This window comes from Saccopteryx leptura, chromosome 2, assembly GCF_036850995.1.
Source record: "Saccopteryx leptura isolate mSacLep1 chromosome 2, mSacLep1_pri_phased_curated, whole genome shotgun sequence".
Taxonomy (NCBI): Eukaryota; Metazoa; Chordata; class Mammalia; order Chiroptera; family Emballonuridae; genus Saccopteryx; species Saccopteryx leptura.
The window spans coordinates 296311508-296337556 of record NC_089504.1 but is presented as its reverse complement, the minus strand read 5'-3'; the positions used below and the strand labels follow the sequence as shown (position 1 = coordinate 296337556).

Sequence of the window (26049 nt, the reverse complement as noted above, 5' to 3'; positions counted from 1 at the left end):
CACACACATTCCAGGCTTTCCGAGGCACGCTCCCCGCGCGGGCGGCGCGTCCCTCCGCCCCAGGAAAAGAGCAGTGGAACAGTTCACGGCCGCCGCGAGTTCCTGGTCTTCCTTTCCGGTGATAAACGGCGGGGCGACGAGCCAACTGCTGCTCAAGATGCTCCACCCGTGCCCGAGCCTCTCTCTCTTGGCTCTGCGGGGGCCCTGATCCAGGACGGAGAGGGTCCCTTTACCTCCGCAAAGCTCAGAGGCTGAGCGCCATGCGGCAGGAGGCGCGACCCCGGCGGGCTCCTCGCTGCCTGGGTTCCTCCCTCCTTGATCTTTTGCGCTCCACAAAAGCGGGGAGGAGCTGGGTGTGCGTCAAAACCGCATCTTCCCCGGACGCTTTGGCCTAGACGCTTGGGTGAGGTTCGGAGGGTCATGGACCTTCCCGGCTCCCCTCCCTGCGAGCTCTGTATATAAGCCCAGCACCAGGAATCGAGGCCACAAGTCTTCATTTCCCTGAGGCCCGGCCCCTCCCTCCGCATCCTTGCCCTGCATAGACTCGGCAGCTTCAAATTTACAAGTGCTCGCTCTTCCTCTCGGCGTTAGGGAGAGCAATGAGTTGAAAATCTTCTCTGGGTTCCTGTTTTCTGTGCGCAGTTATCTTTTTATTCCCTCCCTCGATTCCCCACGTCGCACGCTCCTGTTTGCCGGAGGGTCGCCGTGAGTCCCTGTGGTCGGAGCCCACCGATGTGCTTTGGCTGAGAGCTTCCCGAAAGGTGCCTGCTTCCGCTGGAGCTCGTGGCCAAGCAGCGGTGTTGCTCCTTCCACGCCTCATCTCGCCCGCAGACATCTCTTCCCATCATTTCATCCACCCTTGGATAAACCCCGCGCCCCTCCCCGCGGGCGCCCGGCGCAGCGCCCCCTCCCACCACTGCGCCCGGGCGGGTGGGAAGCAGAGCGGCCTGGGGCGCGCGGAAGGCGCGCAGAGCTCTCCGCTGCCCGCACTCGCTGCGCCTGGGGAATTGCGCTGTGGGCGAGGCGGCCGGGCTGGCCTTTATCGCTCGCCCGCTAGTCGTTTGAAACTTTATCAGCGAGTCTCGACGCTCTCCGCAGACCCAGCGGGGGGCGGGGGCGCCGGCGGCGGTGAGGAGGCGCCCTCGGTGTTGAGCGCTTCTGCTCCGGGCACGCATGGCGCCCGCACACGGAGTCTGACCTGATGCGGACGCCAAGGGGGTTAATATGAACGCCCCTCTCGGTGGAATCTGGCTCTGGCTCCCTCTGCTCTTGATCTGGCTCAGCCCTGAGGTCAGCTCTTCATGGTGGTAAGTCCACGCGTACGGGCGCGGGGGGCATTTTTGATATAGGAATGGGGACCGTGCTGAAACCCTTTTCGGCGGCACCTCCCCGCGGCCCCGGCAGCCGCGGGTTCCAGCCGAACGTTGGCCGCTGCCCTCTCCTATCGCCTTATCCTGAGCCCCTTCGCTTTTCCTCTGAGGACCATTCCAACTTTGACAACTCCAAACTAACAAACAAAAACACCCGCAAAAACCCACATTCCCCTTCAATAAGAACTCTGATATTTGATTTATTTAGATCCAGCTGAGCGACAGCAAAATCAGTCAATTTCTTATCCCGTTGAGAGACGCGCTGGCCGGGTCTTTAGCTCAGACGCGCGCGCGTGCTCGCGCGTGCGTGAGTGTTTGTGTGTGTTCACCCTGAAAACTACAATCGCCCCCCCGCCACTCCCCACATCCCCCCCCCAAATATCAAGATGCGCCTAGGGGGCAATTTCAGATAGTTAGGAGCTGTAGATCCCAAAGCATGTGTGATGTTGCATTATTTCCCGTCCTTCCACATTCCTGATGCTTCTCACCAGTGGGGCGGAAGGACGTCGTGCCGCCTGCCTGCAGGTAGAGCCTGCAGCCTCCAAGCACAGCTCCGGGCTGGGGGCAGGGCGGGGCTCAACCCACCGCCCCTCAAAGAGGAAATTTGCTCCTGTCCTTTGCACGTGAATCAACGACTTATTTCTTTTGCATTGGTGAACAGAACAAGTCTTAGCATCGTTACACAGGGAGCTTCCCTGCCCACCCAGAAACTCTTCTCCATCTCCCGACCTATTAATCTTGAAAAGAGAGGGAACTGAGAGCTCTTTAACGTCCTTGAACCTAGAAGTTCTCCAATAGATATTAAAACACTGATCCAGGAAGACTTGTGACTGTGGGTGGTTTTTCAAGAATTTGGCAAAAGTAAAGCGTCTCAGCCAAAGGAAAGGCTAGACCAGGGAACTTAAGGAAGACACTGGAGCTCTTCAAAGGAGCAGGGCAGAGCGCTGATGGGAAGAGAGGTTCAAGTCCTTCTCAAGCTGCTCTGAACAGGAAGGCGTTTAGCCTTGACATTGCTGAAACGGGATCAAAGGTTGATTTATCAGAATAACCACTTTTCAGTAAAATGAGTATTTCTGTTTCTACGGGTAAACATTATTTATTGCCCACACATTTTGTCACATTGTCTCTCAGCTGTCACTTAAATCTACTTTTTGTAAATCACAGCTGTATTGACTTTATGATCATATAAAATAATGAAAATACAAGAGAAGACATTCTCCTTTTTGATCGCTTCAAAAGACACCTTTGGAAGCTTGGGTTATATAAAAGGTACCTTTCTAAACATTTCACAACTAATAGAGAACATCTGGGCAGAGATGATGATGTAATTTTTTTTGTTAAAGTTTCTCTTCAAAAGTACTTTATGGAGCTATAACACTGTTTGATTCTTCCAAACACTTAGTGTCCTTAATAACAATAGAAAGAATTTTTTTCCAAAGATTCTCTATAAAAGCCCAAGAAGAGCCGAGAAATGGAAATATTTAAAGGATTCCTTAGTAAAGGAAGAACTCTGGTCTGTGAGGACAGTGTAACATCAGATACCAGCAGGTGTCGATTGGACAGATACAGACAGTTTCTTAACACACTTAAGCATTAGGGTCAAATATATGGGAGTGAGAGCTTTAAAGGTCGGCTCCCCCCAAAGCCAAGCCCAGACACATTTCATCATTGGGTCAGAGACTCCTTGGGAACAGTCTTTGAAGACGTTGCCCCTCCCCACTCATTCTGGCCTTTGACTGCTGAGCATCATCTGCTGGCCCTCATTCATGTCGTAGACAGTCTTCACTGCATCCTGGGTGCTGCTTCTCCACGGAACTGAAATTAAGTAACCTTTGCTTTTTAATATCCCCAACACGTAAGGAATTACTATTTGAAACATGCTTTGAACTCTTCAGTCTCCCAGGAAACATGGCTCCAGGCCTCAGGTTCCATGTCCTCACCTCTGTGTCGGTCCTTCCCAGGTACATGAGAGCGACAGGCGGCTCCTCCAGGGTCATGTGTGACAACGTGCCGGGCCTGGTGAGCCGCCAGCGGCAGCTGTGTCACAGACACCCTGACGTGATGCGCTCCGTCGGCCTGGGCGTGGCCGAGTGGACCGCGGAGTGCCAGCACCAGTTCCGCCAGCACCGCTGGAACTGCAACACCCTGGACAGGGACCACAGCCTCTTCGGCAGGGTCCTGCTCCGAAGTAAGTCTCCCGCCTTCCAGCCGCTCCTCACACACACACATACACACAACTCTCTCTATTTGGTCTTCAGAGTCCCTGCTCATTTTCTCTTACATTTTATTCAGTCAGAAACTTGTTCCCTGTTGGGGGCATTGCCCCTGCTTTACAGGTAAGGACTTAAGAACTCAAAGCTAATCTAAAGCTTTGTAGGAGGCCAGTCATGGATGAGAAGGTAGAGCCCAGGCCGATATCCTTTTATTCTCTTCTCTATCCATCTCTGTCATATCAAAGCCTGTCCCTTCCAGTTCAGATTTTGTCTCTAGGTGGAAGGAGGCAGCAGCCACAGGGCTCTTTTGACTTTTTTACTCTTCTTCCTGGAACTTTGAACCTTCCAGAGGGATTTGAGCAGAAGATGAGGATGGAATGTCCAAATCTTTTGTTGGCTAGAGATGGTCACTATTACTATAACATGTAAATGTTATTAAGAAGCTGAGACAGATCTCCGCTCACCACCTTTGACCTGCCATTCCGCTGTTCAGCTTTGGGTCACTCTGTGCCTAATCTAAACATTTTTTTCAGTAGACTGTTAGTACCATAAGGCAGGATGAGCCTGCCTTCCCTGCACCTCACTGGGAGCCTTGTGTGTTGCAAGCACTATTCATTCACTGATGAACTTGTAGTGAACACCTACTATTATTTCCCAGGTGCATTGTAAGCCGAAGGGTATTCATGGAAGGTAAGAGTGCGAATCATGAATACATAGTTGTTGGTTATTTTTCTTTTGCTCAGAAGGAGCATTAAACATTGCCTAGTTACGTCCTGAATGTGGAAAGTAGCTCACTAGCTACTGTATAATCTGAGAAAATTAACTGACAGTCGCAATTTATTTTCAAAAAATATTTCTTCCCTGCCCTGGTGTTATTAGCATTTTCCAAGAAATGGCACTGCCAGCCCATTTGCTACTGGGGACTTTGACTGGAAACACAAAAGTTTTATGGGAACCCCAGAAACAGAAAACTTTACACTTGTTTTGCCCACCCCATCCCCACCCCTAAGAAAATCATCCAGACTATGCACTTGGTAATGCTTAACAGAGGGTGTTTCTATCATGTAATCATCACAGCCCTAGGGTTTTATGAGGCCAAATGCATAACTGAATGTCTCTGAAATCCCCCAAGGGCGTAGTGCGCTCACTCCATGTATCCCTGAAGTAAATTTACTGCCATATTCTGCAGTGTTATTCTCTAGTTTAAGAACTATATTCTTCTGCATTCCTTTTGGAGTTTTGATATGACATTGCAAATAGTTGAAAGATTAATAGTAAATTTCAACAACATGGAATTTTCAGACTTCACCTAGAATAGCTAACCAGTGAATCTTCTAAAGTGCCGGAACTTGTCAAAGAGAGTTTATAGTATATATATATAGAGAGAGAGAGTTAGCAAATATTTAGCACAAGACATCTTTGGACATAGTATGAACAGACTCTCAGTGTTTAAGATGTATCAGGGTTTTTCCTTTCAAAGTGTTTACATCCACTTTCCAATGGATACAAATAAAGGTCTTCCTCATTTATAAAATGATTATCTCTAAATTCTGTCCATGAAAGTCCATTAAGATGTCTCCATATTGGAAAAAAAAAAAACAACCCCTTTAGATCACAAATCAAAGGATGTCATTTCGACCACTGATCCTAAAGATCTGCCAAAGCCGGGGATTCATTCACAAGGTACTTTAACTTAATCTTGACAATGTTTGTTTCTTCAGAGCTGTGGAGTGCTGGGCAGGAAGACGTTGGAACTGGTCTGACTTAGTCTAAGGCCTCAAGTAAATCAGAGAAGGAACTTGTACTTCCTTCAGAGTTCTCTCGATGAAGCTTGACTGCTTTGCCAAAGTACTCAGAACTTAAAACACTAGAGCTACAGAATTTCTTTCCATTCTTCACAGAAGGCCAGATTTCTTCCTGGACATTAATGTAAACTCCTCTGACTGTCAGGGATGATTTTGTGTCGGTTCTGGGAGGGCTGAGTTTGGCCTAAGGTAGCTTATCCTGGAAATAATCATGAAATTCCAGTAAAGCTAACCAAAGACTTTTTATAATTAATTGCTTGGAGGGAAATTCACATCTTAGAGTTTTGAAAAACTCTCCTTTGGAAACCTACATGTCCTTATAGATAACTAGGAAGGCAAAGGGCAAATGCTATCTATAGGAAGAACATAAATGTGACTGACATGTCCCAGAGTTGTAGAGAAATGGGGAACATTTGCCTTTTTTTTTTTTTTTTTTTACACAGAGACAGAGAGAGGGATAGGTAGGGACAGACAGACAGTAATGGAGAGAGATGAGAAGCATCAATCATTAGTTTTTCGTTGCAACACCTTAGTTCATTGATTGCTTTCTCATATGTGCCTTGACTGTGGGCCTTCAGCAGACTGAGTAACAACCCTTGCTCGAGCCAGCGACCTTGGGTCCAAGCTGGTGAGCTTTGCTCAAACCAGATGAGCCTGCGCTCAAGCTGGCGACCTCGGGATCTCGAACCTGGGTCCTCTGCATCCCAGTCCGACGCTCTATCCACTGCACCACCGCCTGGGCAGGCAGGAACATTTGCCTTTTTTTTGCTTCAGACAGCTTAGAGTCAGACAGTAATTTTTAGGAACATTTGCATGTCACTAATTCAACAGACTGCCACCTATCACAGGCAGAGAAAATCAGACCCATAAATATCCCTACAAGAATATAGCCATCAAAGTCTACCAGGTGTCCCCAAACTACGGCCCGCGGGCCGCATGCGGCCCCCTGAGGCCATTTATCCAGCCCCCCACCGCACTTCTGGAAGGGGCACCTCTTTCATTGGTGGTCAGTGAGAGGAGCACTGTATGTGGCGGCCCTCCAACGGTCTGAGGGACAGTGAACTGGCCCCTTGTGTAAAAAGTTTGGGGACCCTTGGTAGACTAAGCCTTAAACAAAGCAGGGATTAAATTAGGTCTCATCCTTGTAAATGTAAAAAGATAAAATTAAAATAAAAAAAGAAAACAACAAGCATTTTAAAAAACTGTTGGATCTGGAACCTCCCAGCAAGCCTTGCTCCTGCCCATGGCCCTCTAGGTAGCAGCCCCCACCCCAAGCAAAACCACGCCTGTGCGGTCAGTAGACATTACTTGACTGATCTCAATCCAAAAATTAGAGAAACTTCAACGGTAACACATCAGGAAGTCTAAATATCACCATTTAGATTCAGATTTTGTTTCATATTGTGATGGCTTTAAAAGAATTTGTTTTTCTAAGAGGAGCCCCAATATCAAAATTTGTTTTGTTAGAAAGCCAACTCTTGAAATGTGCTACTATTTCTCACATAGCGTTTTAGTGATTCATCTAAGACACTTAACTGAAAACATCTTAAGGCTACATCTAACGTGATACCAAAACATCTGGAAGGAAAATGAAAAGTCGGTCTACGCGCTACATTTTTTTTAATTTAAATAAACATCTCGCTATTTAGTAATGTTTTTGAATAATAAGTGAGAAATATTTCAATAGGTGATATTTTCTTTGGAAATTATTTCTGAAATGTAGTAGATTTAAATGATGTTCTTTTCTTTCAGCCAACGTGTCAATGTAATTGTTTGCAAGTTAAGCCAGGATGAATGCTTTGCTTAGATAATTTATTCCTCTAGTACTTTCAAAATACTGTCTGGTCACTAATGTTCTATCATTCACATCTTCAATAGCTTTCCCCTAAAAGACTGCCTCATAAAATTTATCTTTCTGATTATAAAATAAGATTAGTGCTAAGTACATTAAGCATTTGGGAATTCTCCCTCTATGTGATATCTCTAGATGTGGACGCTGAACTCTAATCCAGAACCAGGTTTCAGCAGTTCAGTGGGGTAACTACTAAAAAGAAATTTTCCCAGTCTGTAAAATGGGTATAATAAAAATCTCGCTTACCCAAGTGCCACCACCTGAGATTAAGCCCATTAGCATCTATTACTCATTGCCTTTAACAAAACAACTCAATTCCTCTTAGAAAATCTGTGATCCTTGTAATATATCCTGGGACTCTTAAATAGCCCCCCCCTGCCGCCCCACCCCGGGCCATCACGGCTCTCCCTGAAGAGCTCTCCTGCTACCTGTGTCAAATATTCATGTAATTGACTTCACCTCACTACAGAGCGTGACTGATTGCTTTTTATGATGGTTAGAGGTTTGGTGGGAGATATTTTTGGAAGGCTGAGGTAAGTGCCATTTAATACGGTGTAGATATGTTTTCCGGATTTTTAATAATGAGACTAGCAGAGCAGATATTGCAAGGGGCATATAATAAATTTCAGCACCGAATGACAAACGGAACCAAGCAGGGCTTCAGTGTGACAAGGTGAGTTCGCTCTCCCAGCTGTGTGGTTCAGAAAGCCACACTCGTCTTAACATGTTGAATCACCAAATGGCTCTCTGTGTTCTGCCTTGCATTGGCATGAGGCTGTTCGGCCTCTGTTTTGATTGTTAATATATTTGGTGCAGCAACCATTAATAAAAGGGCATGCTAATAACAATGAAATACGGCTCCACTTGAAAAATGAGGTGCGCACAGACCCTAAAGAGCCTTATATCTGTCACTATACCACAACACTGTGTTATGAGTTACTACAGATTATTAAAATAATTTAATGTAGTTATTGCACTGAAATATGTCCCTTTCAGCCTGGAAGTGAAAGTCACCTGTGTGCTAATAAAGAACAATTTTAAGAAAGCACCCCAAAGGGTTCTTGCCCAAGTCTATAGGCGGTAAATTTGTTTCCTTCCAGAAAAAAAAACCAAAGAAAAGCTTTTCACTGTCTTTTACCCAATACCAGTGATTAGTGCAGGTGTTCCAGAAGAAAGGAAACTCACCCCAATAGTTAGACGTAGTATGTAACTCTAAGATATTGCATATTGCCTTCAACAATCTCTCAGTTACTTGTGAGAGTTGATGGCAAGCCAGAACGCTCCAGTGTTAGGATGGGGCTGCTTACTGCCTTGCATGCTCTTCCACCTCAGCCGCTAGATTTTTTTGCACTCAGTGTCACCCTCAATTGATCCTTTACATGTAGAGGAGTGTCCTCAGCCATGCCTGAAGGCTTGGGTGGTTTTCTCAAGGTTTTATTCATCTAGCGGCTTGAATACTGAAATATATTGTGGAACGGTAGAATTGTAGAAGCCACACAAAAATGTCATGCTCCTCTCTTCTAGAACACGTAGGATTTCAGGTTAAACAAGCACATGCTGAGACTAACGTGAAGTCAGGAGCCGGGCAAGGCAGGCTTTGCTGCGTTTTCTTTTATATGCTATTTACAGTAAGGATACTTGTCACATAGGTATATAAACTAATAACAGCTTATAATAGATGGTGAGGAGTCATACTAAAGAAAGATCCTTGCCTTGGCTGGTTTGCTCAGAGGTAAAGCATCAGCCCAGTGCATAGATGTCCCAAGTTCAATTCCTGGTCAGGGCACACAGGAGAAGCAACCATCTGCTTCTCTCTCCCTCCCCCTCTCCCTTCTCTCTCTTTCTCTCACTGTCTTCCCCTCCAGCAGCCATGGCTCGATTGGTTCAAGCACATCAGCCCTGGGCACTGAGGATGGCTTTGTAAAGCCTCCGCTTCAGGCACTAAAAATATCTTGGTTGCGAGCCTGGCTCCAGATGGGCAGAGCATCGGCCCAGATGGGTGTTGCTGGGTGGATCCCATTCAGGGTGCATCTATCTCCTCATCTCTCACTTGGAAAAGAAGTTTCTGGAAATGATTCCTTCTGAATCCAGTCCCTTTTTGTCTAGTGCTGAGAGTATTAACCAGCCCTCCTGGGAAAGTTACTCAGAACTAGCAACTCCAGACCACTTCTAAGAAAAGCCTTTTTGTTCCAGGTAGTCGGGAATCTGCCTTTGTTTACGCCATCTCCTCAGCTGGAGTTGTGTTTGCCATCACCAGGGCCTGTAGCCAAGGGGAGTTAAAGTCCTGCTCCTGCGACCCAAAGAAGAAGGGAAGCACCAGGGACAGCAAGGGCGTCTTCGACTGGGGTGGCTGCAGTGATAACATTGACTATGGGATCAAGTTTGCCCGCGCGTTCGTGGATGCCAAGGAGAGGAAGGGCAAGGACGCCCGAGCCCTGATGAACCTGCACAACAACCGAGCCGGCAGGAAGGTATGGGCGCAGCGCTGCTCGTTTGCAGACTGTGTGGCCTGGTAGGCGCTTACCCTGAGCTAACCCTAAATGTTCTCAGAGTTGTTAAAATGCCATATCGTCGCAAACGGCCACTGTCCCCCCACCCCGCCTTGTTTCTTCTAAAGAGCACCACCGACTGGGTTGAGATACCCCGCCCGTGCTCCACCTTCCTCCCCACAGCTGAGCTGAAAGAGTCCACCCATTGCTTTTGGCATTGTTTATAGTCCAGTGTTTTATGGTCCCTCTGGATACTGTATCATCTAGGCAGAAGATACAATCTGTGGGTGAGGCTAGCTAGTGTTTCATTGCACATACCAGTGGGACTTGAATGCTTGTATCTAAAGGATATTAAGACCCAGAATATCTTCTCTCAAATATACAATGAATATGACTTACTAGCTTCTTCTAGAATCAGGGATGCTCTTTTTAGAAGCAGAGTTACCTTGGGATTTCTCAGACTGGGTGAGTAAGTAGACCAGAGGAACATATGGCCCCAAAGGGGTATTCTAGCCCCTTCTCTCGTCTTTACTAACCTCCTGGGCTGTGGATTCATTGGTCAGTATTCAGTCTCCATCCCCCACTTGTTAGATGAGGAAATAGGCCTCAGGTGCTCAAGGTCACATGGAGAGTCAGTAGAAATGACAGGACTAGAACTCGGGTTTCAATTCCTAGCCCAGGGGTTTTGTGGCCCAGGATGAAATGCTGAGATAACAGTGTTCGGATGCACGGCTAAGCCGTGTTGTTCTGCACGGTAGCATGACCTGAATAACGAGAATCTTAATGCTGCATGGCATGCTTTTGGTAAAAAGCGTGAACTGGCTGAGCTAGTCAGATAGTCAGAAACATCCTAGAATGATCTAATTGCCAGTGAGAAGAGATAACTATAATGTTTCTTTTGTGAACACAAAATTAAAATGTGCTTGATATTAATACACAAAGACAGACCAACATAAAGTTGAAAGGTCTGAGGGAAGTCTTTAATATGAAAAGTAAATTTAAAAAATACAGATATGTTTGGATGAAAAAACTCTTGCTAAAGTCACAAAGAGACTATGGCTTATTTATCAGGAGTTGGAAGGAAAGAACTCTTGCTTAGTACATGGAGTAAGATGAGTGTGACCTGAACTGTTTACAAATAGTACCTTTTTTGAACTTTGAAAGTCAGCATTCCTTATTTTCATGAATTTATGGATTTATAATGACTGTTGCCAAAAATATAGACTATGGTTGTGCAATCCTGCAACTATTGGTAATTACCGTTTGTGCAACAGTTTGGATTAAAGGAAAATTTACATTGACCTTTGTTTTGACGTTGATACCACATGTCGAAGTTATAAAGTGTGGTGTCTTTGATAGGAGTGTGCTGCTTAATTACTCAAGCAGGAAGTACAGTTAGATCTCTCAGATTATTTGTAAAGATAAAGGCATATGGTCATACATTATATCCAAAAGAATGTTGACTCATCAAAACAAATGTTAATTTTGCTTAATAAGTCATTAGATAGGGAATGTTTCAACTCTCCAGGACAACAGATCTTAGCTATTATCTTGTAGGCTCTGAATAAACATGACTTTTAATGTAAATCACATGATTCCTCACTGTGCAGAGGTGAACAGCTGTCAGGCCTCAGATATTCTCCTGCCTACTCTGCAGAACTGGGGAGGCTACTTCTGATTGGAATAAAAGTGCACACACCGACTTTTTAAAATGTGGCTTTAATTAATGGTGGGTGGGCAGACTTTTCCAAGGAGATGCATGATGTCAGTGAATATGAACTTTAATGAGAGTAAATGCATTGAGATAAACATGCGTCTCTAATTCTCTTCTTGCGGTCATTAGGCCCCCAGTCTCTACTCCCCCTTCGTACAAGCAGAAGGCCCGTGGAATCGAAATGAGGACAGGCTGAGCTTGTGTCTGAGCTTGAGTCTGCAGGCAGGCCCCCTGGCTCCATCGAGCCCCACCGCCCAGTGCTGACCGCAACATCAGTTCATTTCCATTTCTCCTTTGTGCTGTCACTATCTCCCAAGTTGTCCAATACAACTATCTTCTACTTTTTAAAATGGTGGTGGTGGTGGGGGGGGACCAATGCATTTTGTTTAAAAGAGAAAACATCTATTCCAAGATTATTCTGTTTAAGCAATGCTGTAAATCGGAATTCAACACTGCAATTCACAAAAGACCTCAAATTTTCTCTAATATTTGAGCAGTTTAATTCATTTAGTGTAACAGCTGGTTAGAGCACCCTCATGTGTCTGTGCACTGTAATATCATTTCAGATCTTCAGTGCTGTTATATCATTTTATTTTAATCACAGATTAAGCAGAACTTGTGATGATATTTCTTTACTTCATGTTTAATTGAAACTCAGCCTTGATCGAGTCTTTATTTTTACCTCCAAAGAGTCCTAAACAGATAAATTTACCTTGTTTAACACAAACATTCTATCAAAAAAGACATTCTATAGCTTCTCTCAGCGGTTCCTTTTAGGTTTAAAGAAGCCATGTTACAAAAACTTAATTTTAGGATAGGTTTAGGTGAATTACAAGTCAAAGGTATTTGGTCTCTAGCCACCATTTCTTCCTTTTCAGGAGTTGAAAATGGCTTTTAAATCAGTCTACTCTTTCCCCTTGATGAAATAATCACAACTTTACCTTTCTTAAGAGAATCTATGTCAAAATAATTCATGTACCCAGCCAAATACTGCCCTTCAATCACAGGACATCTCTGTAATAAAAATAAGAGGAATTCCATAAAAATGCTTTCCCTGAAAGGCATCTCTTACTGTGGTACAGATAGAACTTGGGGTTTGAAATGAGACCCACCTTAGTCTTTTTTTTTTTTTTTTTTGTATTTTTCCGAAGCCAGAAACGGGGAGGCAGTCAGACAGACTCCCGCATGCGCCCGACAGGGATCCACCTGGCATGCCCACCAGGGGGCGATGCTCTGCCCATCTGGGGTGTTGCTCTGTTGCGACCAGAGCCATTCTAGCACCTGAGGCAGAGGCCACAGAGCCATCCTCAGTGCCCGGGCCAACTTTGCTCTCATGGAGACTTGGCTGTGGGAGGGGAAGAGAGAGACAGAGAGGAAGGAGATGGGGAGGGGTGGAGAAGCAGATGGGCACTTCTCCTATGTGTCCTGGCCAGGAATTGAACCCGGGACTACTGCACGCCAGGCCGACGCTCTACCACTGAGCCAACCGGCCAAGGCCGAGACCCACCTTAGTCTTTGACATGGAATACCAATCAATGGCTTTTCTTGCTGAATTTTAGGTTCTATAATGCATAAACATGTATTTTATTTTTTTAAGTGAGAAGCGGGGAGGCAGAAAAACAGACTCCCACATGCACCTTGACCAGAATCCACCCAGCAAGCCCAATAGGGGGGCAATGCTCTGCCCATCTGGCCCTTCCTCCATTGCTTGGCAACTGAGCTATTTTAGCACCTGAGGTGAGGCCATGGAGCTATCCTTAGCACCCAGAGCCAACTTGCTCCAACTAAACCATGGCTGTGGGACAGGAAGAGAGAGATTGAGAGAGAGATAGGAAAGGGGGAGGGGTGGAAAAGCAACTGAATGCTTCTCCTGTGTGCCCTAACCTGGAATCAAACCCAGGACATCCATACACTGGGCCGATGCTCTACCACTGAGCCAACCGGCCAGGGCCATGAATGTATATTATGTGGTGTTATGGGAAGACAAGTATCAGGCAAATAACACACATAGTTGGTGCTCAATAAAAGTTAGTTCCTTTCCCGTTAGTGAAATGGAGGTTATCTAATTTAGGTCATAAAGTTAGGCACGAATTCACTTTGAACTATTACATAGTTCAGATTGAACTATTCAATCTGATCACTCCATGTATCCACAGACCCATCTTTGGTGCAGCTTACTAACAAAAACCAGGCATATAATATTTGCTAATGTGCAAAATACTGTCAAATATTTTATAATTTGATCTTTCAAAAGCCCATTAGAAATAAAAAATAATATTGGTATTCCTGTTTTTTCAAGTGAGAGACTGAGTCTCAGAGAGATCAAGTGACTAACCCAAGATCACACAACCATGAAGTGCTGGGCTAAAGTGCTGGCGAACTGGTTCAAAGCCAGTTCTGTTCCCCGAATGTCCCATCTCCCTTTCCACAGTGTCTCTCTTGAGAATTGTTGAGAAACACACACACAGAGTATTTCGTATTTAACAAAAGGAGAGGTGGCGGCAGCCACCAGCCTTGGAAGGTATTCCACCAATTACTTTCTTTCCCTTTGTGTGTCTTTAGAAGTTTTCTAAAACAAGTGTATTATTTTTTTTAAACAAGAAAACGTGTTCATGTCAGAAACATAACTGCTAATCATTGTGAACAGCTCATTGCCACTTAGCCTTTTTCAGTGAAGTTACATTTCCACTAATGACCCTGTGAGTCTCAGAACACTATTGCTATGTGCTATTGAGTTAAATCTGTTTCAACAGATAATTTGTTATGGAATTACTTTGGGGAAAGCGCTGTTTTGGATACTAAGTTGTATGTGGAAAAGAATAAGACGAAGAAAAACCCCTAACCACTAGAAACAGAATTGTAGTCAGAGAGACAAGTGCCATACCACAGTGAGGCCAGCTCCAGGCTGGGTGGTGGAATAGGAGAATCAGCCTGGGGCCAGTTAGCTGAGGAGAGAAGGGTTGTATCATGAGACAGCTGGTGTTGGAGCTGGAGAGAAAGACTTCCCGGGGTGAGACGGAAAGTGCATCTGGGATGGAGGGACTACAAGACCAAGACGCTACTACTGGGGCGGAAAGAAAATCAGAGCTGGTGAACAAGGGCTCCAGGTTGGAGCTCAAGGCTGGGAATTCAGAGGCGCTGAGGCTGCAAACTCGAGTCAGCTAGCCTTGAATGCCCGCGTAAGATACGTAGGTGTCACTATGAAGCAACAGGCTGTCATTGAATGAAGTTAATCACTTAAGTTTCATTCTTGTGCATCGCTAATTTCTCTAGCATCCGCTTTAAAAGAATAATAAGCTTCAGAGTTCAAAACTTATGTGATATGTTTGAATTAATGACAAAAATAGACTTACTAGAAAAATTATGAGAAATTTCTGCCCTCCCCCCGAACTCTATTTTCAGCCCTAAATAAACATAGAAGAACTGATATAGATAGTAAGCTTCCTGATGTCTGTTAATAAAATATTGGCTTATAGGGACAATGTTGATATTTATATATTTAATATAATGTTTAGATTATTATTGGCTACTTTACACATGAGGGGATCTTAGCTATTTGACATCAGCTTGACTGAAGCGATATGGAAGGGGGTTTCTGGAGTCAGAACACTGGCTCTAACACGATCTTGGACAGGTTACCTAACAAGAATTGCTATCTGAAATGAAATATGCACACATATTGACCAGTTTTGAGCAAGCCTAAGAGCTAAGTAGCATTATTATCCACATTTTACCTGTGAAGAGACTAAGGTTTGTAGTAGGGTGACCAGAATTAGCAAACATACTGAATTAATTTGCCAGCTGAAACTCAAGCTTTAGTTGACATACTGTGTTTTGCATAAGAGAGTTCCGAGGGTGAAGGGACCCAGGGTCTCAGGGCTCTGGAGCACTGGGGTGCCCGGACAAGGCAGGTGCTTCTACGTTCTGTCTACAGGAAATGCCTCCAAAGTCAGCAGGAATGGATAAAGTAAAAGGTGTAAACACAGCCATATAGGCAAGTAAACTTAGGTCCTGAGAAAGACTTCCAAGACTAGATCCTAGATGCCATTTAGCGTACATAATAATAAATCATGGATCTGAACCAAGAGCACTGGGCAGGATTCAAAAGAAGTGACTCTCAAAAAAGAATTGTCACTAGAGAAGAAAATCATAGCACTGGCCTGAACAACACAACTGTTACCAACGCAGGTTGGGCTGCCTGCCGTGACCAGAGCCAATACTTGTGAGAGGCAGGTGCTGGTGAAAGTGAAAGGTTGATTCAAGAGTCAGCAGCCTGAGAAGATGGGGGGACTCCTGTCCTCAATAACCCATCTTAAACTTTTGGTACAGGCAGGGGTTTTTATAAGAGGAGGAATAAATGAAAAATAGAACACAGGAATCGAAAGGACAAGTTGAGAGTTCCTTTCTGAGGGGACTCCATGCAAGCCAGCATACTTTGTTCCCATAACTGCTAAAAGGTCAGCACATCTGGAGTGGTCTATCTGAAGGTTGGAGTCTGCTTCCTTGGTTGTTATAGGACCTGAAGCTAGCAAGTAACTTATAGATTATATATAGTTGTTCTCTGTAACAGGTGCCCACACATTCTTGCAGTCAGGGTGTCCTCTTGGCCTTGAGCAAGATCAGACCTACATCCCCAGCACGGTGGGAGTGAGGATGGGGTGGGGAGGCGTTGTTCAGGTGGAGTCATGCAGCTCCCACTTAGGTTCATGCCTCTTGCTCAGATGTTAAGCCATGATATACGTCAACTGGAGGGAAACAGGCCTTTCAACTGTAATGAGAACTTGGCCAGAGGTGAAAGTACAGGATTGACTGTATACTTTTGATTTGTTACAGAATACATCATTTTAATCATAAAATTGGTGGTATTGAATCACGGTTATAAGAGTAACAAACTGAATTTAACATTTTACAGAAATTCTTTTTTTTTTTTTTTTACAGAGTCAGAGAGAGGGATAGACAGGGACAGACAGGAACAGAGAGATGAGAAGCATCAATCATTAGTTTTTTGTTGTGCATTGCAACACCTTAATTGTTCATTGATTGCTTTCTCATACGTGCCTTTACCGCAGGCCTTCAGCAGACCAAGTAACCCCTTGCTTGAGCCAGTGACCTTGGGCTCAAGCTGGTGAGTTTTTGCTTAAACCAGATGAGCCCTCCCTCAAGCTGGCAACCTTGGGGTCTCGAACCTGTGTCTTCCGCATCCCAGTCTGACGCTCTACCCACTGCACCACTGCCCAGTCAGGCCAGAAATTCTTTTTTTTTTTTAATTTTCTTTTATTTATTTTAGTGAGGGGAGAGAGAGAGAGAGAAAGAAGGGGGGAGGAGCAGAAGGCATCAACTTCCATATGTGCCTTTACCAGGCAAGCCCAGGGTTTTGAATAGTGACCTCAGCATTCCAGGTCGATGCTTTATTCTCTGCACTACTACAGGTCAGGCAGAAATTCCTTTATAAGTTTACATTGTTTGTACATTCTTATTTAGCTTATTTTTTGGCTGGTCAGACTAAGATCAGTACATCAGTAATACAGCATACATATGCATTCCCACTTACAATTCCCTTTTGTCAATTCTGGCTCCATTTCTATGGAGCTATTGATGTCTCTCAAATTTTCTAGTGGAGTGGAATACTTGGGCCTGTTATAAAGTAAAATCTAATGAGTGAAAAGTAGGCTTATCTTTTTTTTTTAATTCATTTTTTAAAATGGAATTAATTGGGGTACGTTTCAGGTTTGCAACTCAATGAAACATTATCTGCACACTCAATTGTGTACCCATTGCCTCAAGATAAGTCTCTTTCATCTTCATTTTCCCTCCTTTTGCCACCTCCACTCACCTCCTCGCCCCCGTTCCCTCTGGCAGTCACCACACTGTTGCCTCTGTCTGTGTGTTACATATATATGGGTTTGTTTGGTTTTTGCTTAATCCCTTCCTCTTCTGTCACCTATTCCCCAACCCCCTCTCCTATGACAGCTGTCAGTCTGTTCCATGTATCCATGTCTCTGTTTCACTGAGCATAATAATCTCCAGGTCCATCCATACTGTCACAAAAGGTAAGATTTCCTTCTTTTTTTATGCCCATGTAGTATTCCACTGTGTAAATGTACCATAACTTTTTTATCCATTCATCTACTGATGGGCACTTGGGCTGTTTTCAGATCTTAGCTTTTATAAATAATGCTGCAAAAAATGAACATAGGGGTTATATATCTTTTCAAATTAGTGCTTTGGGATTCTTAGGATATATTCCCAGAAGTGAGATCATCAGGTCAACAGGCAGTTCCATTTTTAACTTTTTGAGGAAATATGATACTGTTCTCCACAGTGGCTGCACCAGTCTGCATTCCCACCAACAGTGCAGGAGGGTTCCCTTTTCTCCACATTCTCACCAGCACTTTTTGTTTGTTGATTTATTGATGATAGCTATTCTGTCAGGTGTGAAGTGATATCTCATTGTGGTTTCAATTTATGTCTCTGATGATTAGTGATGTTGAGCATTTTTTTATATGTCTATTGGCCATCTGTATGTCCTCTTTGGAGAAGTGTCTATTTGGGTCCTTTGCCCATTTTTTAAGTGGGTTGTTTGTCTTTCTGGTGTTGAATTGCATAAGTTCTTTATATATTTTGGAAATTAACCCCTTATCAGATGTGTCATTGGAAAATATGTTCTTCCATTCAGTGGTTTTCCCCTTAATTTTGTTGATGAATTCTTTTGCTGTGAAAAACCTTTTTAGTTAGCTGTAGTCTCATTTGTTTATTTTTTCCTATGTTTCCCTTGCCTGAGGAGATATATTGGCAAAAATATTCCTGCAAGGCATATCTGTGATTTTATTGCCTGTGTTTTCTTCTGGAATTTTTATGGTTTTGTGACTTACAGTCACAAAATTTTTTATTCATTTTTCTTGTGTATGGTGTAAGTGGGTGGTCCAGTCTAATTTTTTTGCATGTACCTGTTCAATTTTTCCAGTACCATTTATTGAAGAGATTGTCTTTACTCCATTGAATGCTCCTACCTCCTTTGTGAAATATAATCTTTTAAAGGCATATATGGGGCAGAAATGCATTTACCTATATAAGAAAAATATTATAAAAAGCTTAAGGAAAGTAAGATAAGTAAAATTAGAAACAGGAGAGCCTGACTAGTGGTGGTGCAGTGGATAGAGCGTCAACCTGGGACCTCAGCATTTAAGTGTGGTCTCATCCAGCTTGAGTATGGGGCAGTGCCTTGAGCATGAGATATTCAACATGACCCCATGGTCACTGGCTTGAGCCCAAAGGTTGCTGTCTGAAGCCCAAAGTCTCTGGCTTTTACCCAACATCACTGGCTTGAGCTCAAGGTTACTGGCTTGCACTAGGGATCAGTGGATTAGCTTGAGCCTCCAGATCAAGGCACATTTGAGAAGCAATTAGTGAACAATTAAAGTGACACTACTGCCCTGGCCGGTTGGCTCAGTGGTAGAGCGTCGGCCTGGTGTGCAGGAGTCCCAGGTTCGATTCCCAGCCAGGGCACACAGGAGAAGCACCCATCTGCTTCTCCATCCCTCCCCCTCTCCTTCCTCTCTGTCTCTCTCTTCCCCTCCCACAGCTGAGGCTCCATTGGAGCAAGGTTGGCCCGGGCGCTGAGGATGGCTACCTGGCCTCTGCCTCGGGCGCTAGAATGGCTCTGGTCACAGCAGAGCGACACCCCAGATGGGCAGAGCATCGCCCCCTGGTGGGCGTGCTGGGTGGATCCTGGTCGGGCACATGCGGGAGTCTGTCTGACTGCCTCCCCGTTTCCAACTTCAGAGAAATGCAAAGAAAAAAAAATAAAAAATAAAAAATAAAAATAAAGTGACACAACTGCAACTTGATGTTTCTCATCTTTCTCCCATGCTGTCTCTCTCTCTCTCTCTCTCTTTTAGGAAAAAAAAATAAATAAATAACCAGGAGAGTTAGTCCTAATTTATTTTATTTATTTATTTATTTATTTAGTATTTTCTGAAGTTGGAAACGGGGAGGCAGTCAGACAGACTCCCGCATGCGCCCAACCAGGATCCACCCGGCATGCCCACCAGGGGGCGATGCTCTGCCCATCTGGGGTGTTGCTCTGTTGCATCCGGAGCCGCTCTAGTGCCTGAGGCAGAGGCCATAGAGCCATCCTCAGCGCCCAGGCCATCTTTGCTCCAATGGAGCCTTGACTGCGGGAGGGGAAGAGAGAGACAGAGAGGAAGGAGAGGGGGAGGGATGGAGAAGCAGATGGGCGCCTCTCCTGTGTGCCCTGGCCGGGAATCGAACCCGGAAGTCCTGCACACCAGGCCGACTCTCTACCACTGAGTCAACCGGCCAGGGCCGAGTTAGTCCTAATTTAAAAATTCTTCCCAGTATGGACTAGAATCCCTGTGGTAACCCTGTCCCCAGTCCCTGTGTCCCCTAGGTCTTTAGTAGAACTATATTTCCTGGTTGGAATGAATGGAAGCTTATTGTTTCTTTCGCTGGAAGGAAAGCAAGCAGTGGCAATCTGATAGATCCTTCTTATCTGAAGTTGGAATGTCTTTGATGATATCATCGAATGCTTAGGTAACATTTTTATGACTTACATGGCATCAATCACTGAGATTCCTTGAGGATTTCTGGTGACATTCAGAGTCCAGGCATAGTGCTTGACCTGTGGTGGCACAGTAGATAAAGCATTGACCTGGGATGCTGAGGTCACCGGTTCAAAGCCTTGGGCTTGCCTGGTCAAGGCGCACATGAGAAGCAAGTACTACGAGTTGATGCTTCCCACTACTCCCCCCTTCCCTCTCTCTCTCTCTCCTCTCTTTAAAATAAAAAAAGAAAAATAGAGTTCAGACATGTCCTTTTAGAAATGTCATTCCAGTCAAAGTCTGGGTTAAGACTCATTCAGTTGCATATAACCAACTTTGTCCTGATTATTTGTCAATATTTCCATGAATCTACTTAGTCCTCTGAGTTCTATAAATCTTCATTCAGTGCAAAGGTATAATTTGGAAATTTAGTCTCGGGAACCTATATTTTGGGATAAGTCAGAGTCTGTTCAGTGGATCTTCCTGAAGATGTAGTATATTTGCAAATGCTTTAAACCAAAACAATGGCTATCTTTAAATGACAAAACAACAACAAGAACGTATAACCACCAACCCAACCACAAAGCAATTGACAAAGGAATCTGCCCTCTTCAACAACAGTCCAAGACAATCAGAACCACAAATAAAAGTATATCCGAACTTTTGGAGATTCTTTTTTCTCTTTCTTTCTTTTTTTTTAATTTTTATTTATTTTTTTGTCATTGATTTGAGAGAGAGAGAGGCAGGGGGAAGAGAGAGAGAGAGAGAATTGATACAATTAGCTGTTTCATTTAGATGTGTACTCATTGGTTGCTTCTTGTATGTGCCCTGACTGGGGATCGAACCTGCAGCCTCAGCACACCGAGATGACAACTCTATCTACTGAACACCTGGCCAGGGCCTCTTGGAAATTTCTTATATAATTTTTAGAACAACCAATTCAGTAATAAAAATATGTATATATAAATAGAACACAATTATTATTTACTATTATATTCTTGCAAAGCTTCCCATGTAATTTCAAGCATAATAAATAGACCTAATTAATCCAGAATTTCTCTCTCATTAGAAAGAGGAACTAATCCTTGAGGGATTCCAGGGGCCCGTTGGAATAACCCAAAGTCATTTCAAAGTTAAGGAAAAGTCTCTTAAAATGTAAACACTGGGAAGGTTGGTGAAAGGCCTTTGCTTGCATTTGTTTGGTAACTCCTGTTACTGAGACAGTAGTCTAACAATTTTTGGTCAACTTTGTATTTAGAACTGAGTAAGTGGTGCCTGACCAGGCGGTGGTGCAGTGGATAGAGCATCGAACTGGGATGCGGAGGACTCAGGTTCGAGACCCCAAGGTCGCCAGCTTGAGCGCGGGCTCATCTGGTTTGAGCAAAGCTCGCCAGCTTGGCCCCAAGGTTGCTGGCTCAAGAAAGGGGTTACTCCGTCTGCTGTAGCCCCTCTGGTCAAGGCACATATGAGAAAGCAATCAATGAACAACTAAGGTGTTGCAGTGCACAATGAAAAATACTGATTGATGCTTCTCATCTCTCCGTTCCTGTCTGACCCTGTCTATCCCTCTCTCTGACTCTCTCTCTGTCTCTGTAAAAAAAACAACAAAAACAAAAACAAAAAAAAACCCTGAGTAAGTGGCTCCAGCATTGATTAAGAAATGAATCAGTGTGTCCCCCACTGTTGCCTGTACCTGGAGGGGCTCCTGTGGGGAAATAACAATCAGGTTTGAACAGGCAAAGGGAGCTTCTGGCCTGTGCTTGTCATCAGAGCCCCTGCTCTGCTCACCGTCAGCCTGCACGCCTTTCTCATCGGCCTCCGTTTCCTCCCCCCTCCCCTCCCTGTCCCCTCTCTATTTCACCTGCTTTCCTTTCCCCTCTTTCATAAACCTTTTTTGACTTGTTCAGAGATAGCCATTTTAGAAAAATGAACTTTCAGTTCTTGTCCTTTAAAAATATTTATTTTATTACTAAAACCATGTATTTTTTCCAACTTAATTAGAATTCTTACTTCTCAGGAACCAGTAATTAGCATTCTTTGTGAACACAGTTTATCACTTTTAGAAACAGGTTCTTTCATTGGCAAACATACTTATATTTTTAAAAGCCATAACAGAGATAACAGAAACCTTTTGTAAACCCAAGAAAAATAAACACATATCTTATGCTAATAACTTTAAAACTTAAGCCAGTTTTAATAGTATGTTTTCCTAGACCGTCTAACCCAAAAAAGGGATAATTTAATGATTTTACTATATATTATATAAACACTATTATTAATAATTGTAGAGAAAGCAAAATTTTCATTTGTCCTTGATAACTTTTTTTTTTTTTAATGAGAGGAAAGGAGATAGACTCCCACATGCACCCTGACTGAGATCCACCCAGCAACCTCTGTCTGGGCTGATGTTCTGTGCATCTGGGGCCATGCTCACAACCAAGCTATTTTTAGCACCTGAGGTGGAGGCTCCACAGAGCCATCCTCAGCGCCCAAGGCCAACATGCTTGAATCAATTGAGTCATGGCTGAAGGAAGGGAAGAGAGAGAGAGAGAGAGAGAATGGGATGATAGTGGAGGGATGGAGAAACAGATGGTTGCTTCTATTATATGCCCTGTGGAATCGAACCTGGGACTTCCACATGCTGAGCAGAGGCTCTACAACTGAGCCAACTGGCCTGGGCCTGTCCTTGGTAACTTAAGGAGGCTGGAGAAGAGGATGGGAAGATCTCAGGCATGGAGACTCAGAGGTGCTTGAGTTTAAAGTGGCACTTTTTCACACTGAGGTTGCGCAGTTGCTGTGCTGTTCCCACAGCCTGCACAGGGTTTGGGGACAGTACTGCTGCTCCTGTTGTTTTTGGGATGCTAGCAGTTCCCAGACCTCCAGGAGGGGGGTTTAAGCTGACTCATTTTCCCCTCCTGGTACCATCCATTATTTCCTTTCTGAGTAGAATCCCTATTGTGTAACACCATGAAAGCTTGTATATTCGAGGTCTTATCTTATTTACCAGACCTTTGGAAAAACAATTCTAACTTTAGAATAGTATAATAATTCAAAGACCATTCAGGGGCCAATTTTCTCCCAAATCAATTATATACATAAGTCAGATAGTATTCAATAATAATTTAAATTTTTTTTCTTCTTTGTTATTGTTCCAAAGAATATATTACAATAAAAAAACAATTTCTTCTTTGTCATTGGCTTGTACTCAAAGGCAGATAATTGGCTAAAATGTGGTTGGGGGGAGGCTGCCCATGGGGATGGATGATACTGTTCCCATAGTTACCAGCCAAAGACAGAACCAGTGAAATGGAAAGGATGCAGTTCTCATAAGCCAGTACTTACAGGGTATAGATAATCAGAACAGTGCTTACCCTACAGAATATATACATATACAGAAAAGTATTCAAAACAAACAGAACAGTATTCACAACTCTGGGTTCAGAAGTCCAGAGAACTCCAGCAGTCCAGAAAATATCAACATTAAACCCAGACATTCAGCCTGACTGATAGTAGTGCAGTGGATAGAATATTGGTCCAGAGTGCTGAGGTTACCAGTTCAAAACCATGTGACATCAGCTCTATCTTATTTTCCCCCCTTGTTTTCCACATGAGAGGAGGGGATATAGAGAGCAGACTCCCGCATGCACCTTTACCAGGATCCACCGATGTTTGAATCAACCAAGCTATCCTCAGTGCCTGTGGCCAAGACTCAGACCAACCAAGCTATCCTTAGCACCTGAGCCAATGTGCTCAAATCAATTGAGCCATGGCTGTGGGAGGGGAAGAGAGAGAGACATAGAAAGAGAGAGAGAGAAGGGGAAAGGGTAGGTGTAGAAAAGCAAATGGTTACTTCTCTTGTGTCCCCTGACTGGGAATTGAACCTGGAACTTCCACACACTGAGCCAATGCTCTGCCCCTGAGCCAACAGGCCAGGGCTCATCAGCTCCATCTTGTGGTCACTGGCTCAATCCCAAGGTCACCAGCTCAAACCCAAAGTCGCTGGTTCAGTCCCTGGTCAAGGCACGTATGAAAAACAATCAGTGCATGCAAAACTAAAGTGGAGATACAAGTTAATGCTGTTAATAAAGAAACAAACAAACAAAAGAAATATATTCAGAAGCCAACCAGAACCAAAACCCAGATGTCCAGAGAAGTGAGTGTTTACAGATCTTTGTGCAGGGGGCTGGAATTTTGCATCACAGTTGACTACATACAGTGTCCCAAGTGGTTCAAAAGAAACCCAAATGGTGGGCACAGGGTCAACTTCCCAAGTTACTGACAGACAGACAGACAAACAGACAGACAAAAAGCTCCTCTTGTGGAGGTGCTGGGATTGAAGTCACAGAGTCTCATCCCCTGCCAAACGGCACTGCAGATGGCTCCCAGCCCAGTCTAGGTGGCCAAAAAGCCCAGACAGCAGGGGTAGAGGACTCCCAGCATGTACACTGGTTTGACTCAGCCCCAGAACTGTTTCCTTTCACCAGCCAAGCATTTCAGGTGACTGGTGCTTTGAAGGGGAGAGCAGGGAGGAACCCCGAGATAAAGAACCCTTGGCAGCTTCTAGGAAGTCCTTGCAATCCCTGTCATGAGGTTAGACTACCACAGGCAGCTGGGACCCCAGCCTGGGCCTCTGGGACTACCAGAGTCCATGTATGTCCCATCTGAGCACCAAATTCCGTTACCAAGTACAGGTTAGGCCACCAGCCACAAGAGCCAACACTTGTGAGAGGCAGATGCAGGTGAAAAAGGAAACAGGTTTATTCAAGAGCTGGGGATCCCTGTCCTCAAAAACCTACCTTAGTCTTTTGGTGCAGGCAGGAGTGTTTATAAGAATAGAGGAGAGGGGATAAATAAACAATAAGACAAAGGAATAAAAAGGAGAGGGTTGAGAGTTTTTTGCTGAGGGAACACAGCACAGTTTGTTCAAATAACTGGTTGAAGGTCAGCAAATATCTTGGAGCTGGCAGTTCTGAAGGTCGAAATCTGCTTCTTTGGTTGTTATAGGACCTGAAACTAGCAAGTAACTTATAAACTATAGCTGTTTTCTATAACAGGTGCCCACACATTCTTGCAGTCAGGTGTCTTCTTGGCCTTGAGCGAGGTCAGACCTGCATCCCCAACATGGTGGGAGTGAAGATGGGGTGGGGAGGCATTGTTGAGGTGGAGTCATGCAGCTCCCACGTATGTTCATCCCTCTTGCTCAGATGTTAAGCCTGAATATGCATCAGCTAGAGGGGAACAGGCCTTTTGACTATAAAGAGAACTTGGCCAAAGGTGAAAGCACAGGACTGATTATATATTTTGAATTGTTACAGAATACATAATTATAATCACTAAACTAGTGATATCAAATCATGGTTATAAGAGCAACAAAGTGAATTTAACCTTTTACAGAAATTCTTTTATCAGTTTACTTTGTTAGTACATTCTTATTTAACTCTATTTTATGGCTGCTCAGATGAAGATCAGTAAATCAGTAATATAACATATTTATTCCTAGTTACAGAGCCAGATTGCTTAACCTCCCATTCATCCTAACCCTCCCTAAAATAGCGTTCAGCATCTTTATCAGGTACAACCTTCACTTAGCAGATCTGTGTTTTCTGATTGGTCTCCTTAGTTTATAAAAAATAAATGCATTTTGAAAAATGAGATCAGCTCTACCAGCCTCACCTTTATCTTGTTGGACCCAAAAGCAGTATGTGCTTGATACTGTAGGTCTTTATGTAGAGTTCGAGTCCCACAGCAGAGAACAGCGCTTAACAAAACTTTTACAGTCCCTTATAAAGTTCTATTACTCATAGAAAAATGGTTTTTAGACTGGCTTCATTAGTCAATAAGAATAATTACCTATATGGTTGGTCAATGATAATGTTATTGAACTCCACAGATGTAAATTCCATACATTATATTTTCTAGCTCAGCCCACCCGCAGTCACTATTTGTAAAGAATGACAGTGCTCAAGAAATCACAGTGTCTCATTTAAGTTAATAAATGATTGCATAAGAAACTCAACTGCACAGGCCAGTAATAAATATTCCTTG

At 44.1% G+C, this 26049-nt stretch overlaps 1 protein-coding gene across 2 annotated transcripts in view; it reads left to right on the top strand.

Annotated features, from left to right (window-relative positions):
• The first annotated feature begins 325 nt into the window (after positions 1-325).
• Positions 326-26049, top strand: part of WNT2 (Wnt family member 2) — a 62425-nt gene continuing 36701 nt past the window's right edge. For both annotated transcript variants that reach the window (XR_010748814.1, XM_066362538.1), the window contains exons 1-3: positions 326-1307; positions 3332-3558; positions 9434-9711. Coding sequence is in view for 1 of the 2 variants with exons in the window: in XM_066362538.1 (XP_066218635.1) it covers positions 1225-1307; positions 3332-3558; positions 9434-9711 (588 nt within the window). In the remaining variant the exon portion in view is untranslated. The remainder of the gene's footprint in view (positions 1308-3331; positions 3559-9433; positions 9712-26049) is intronic.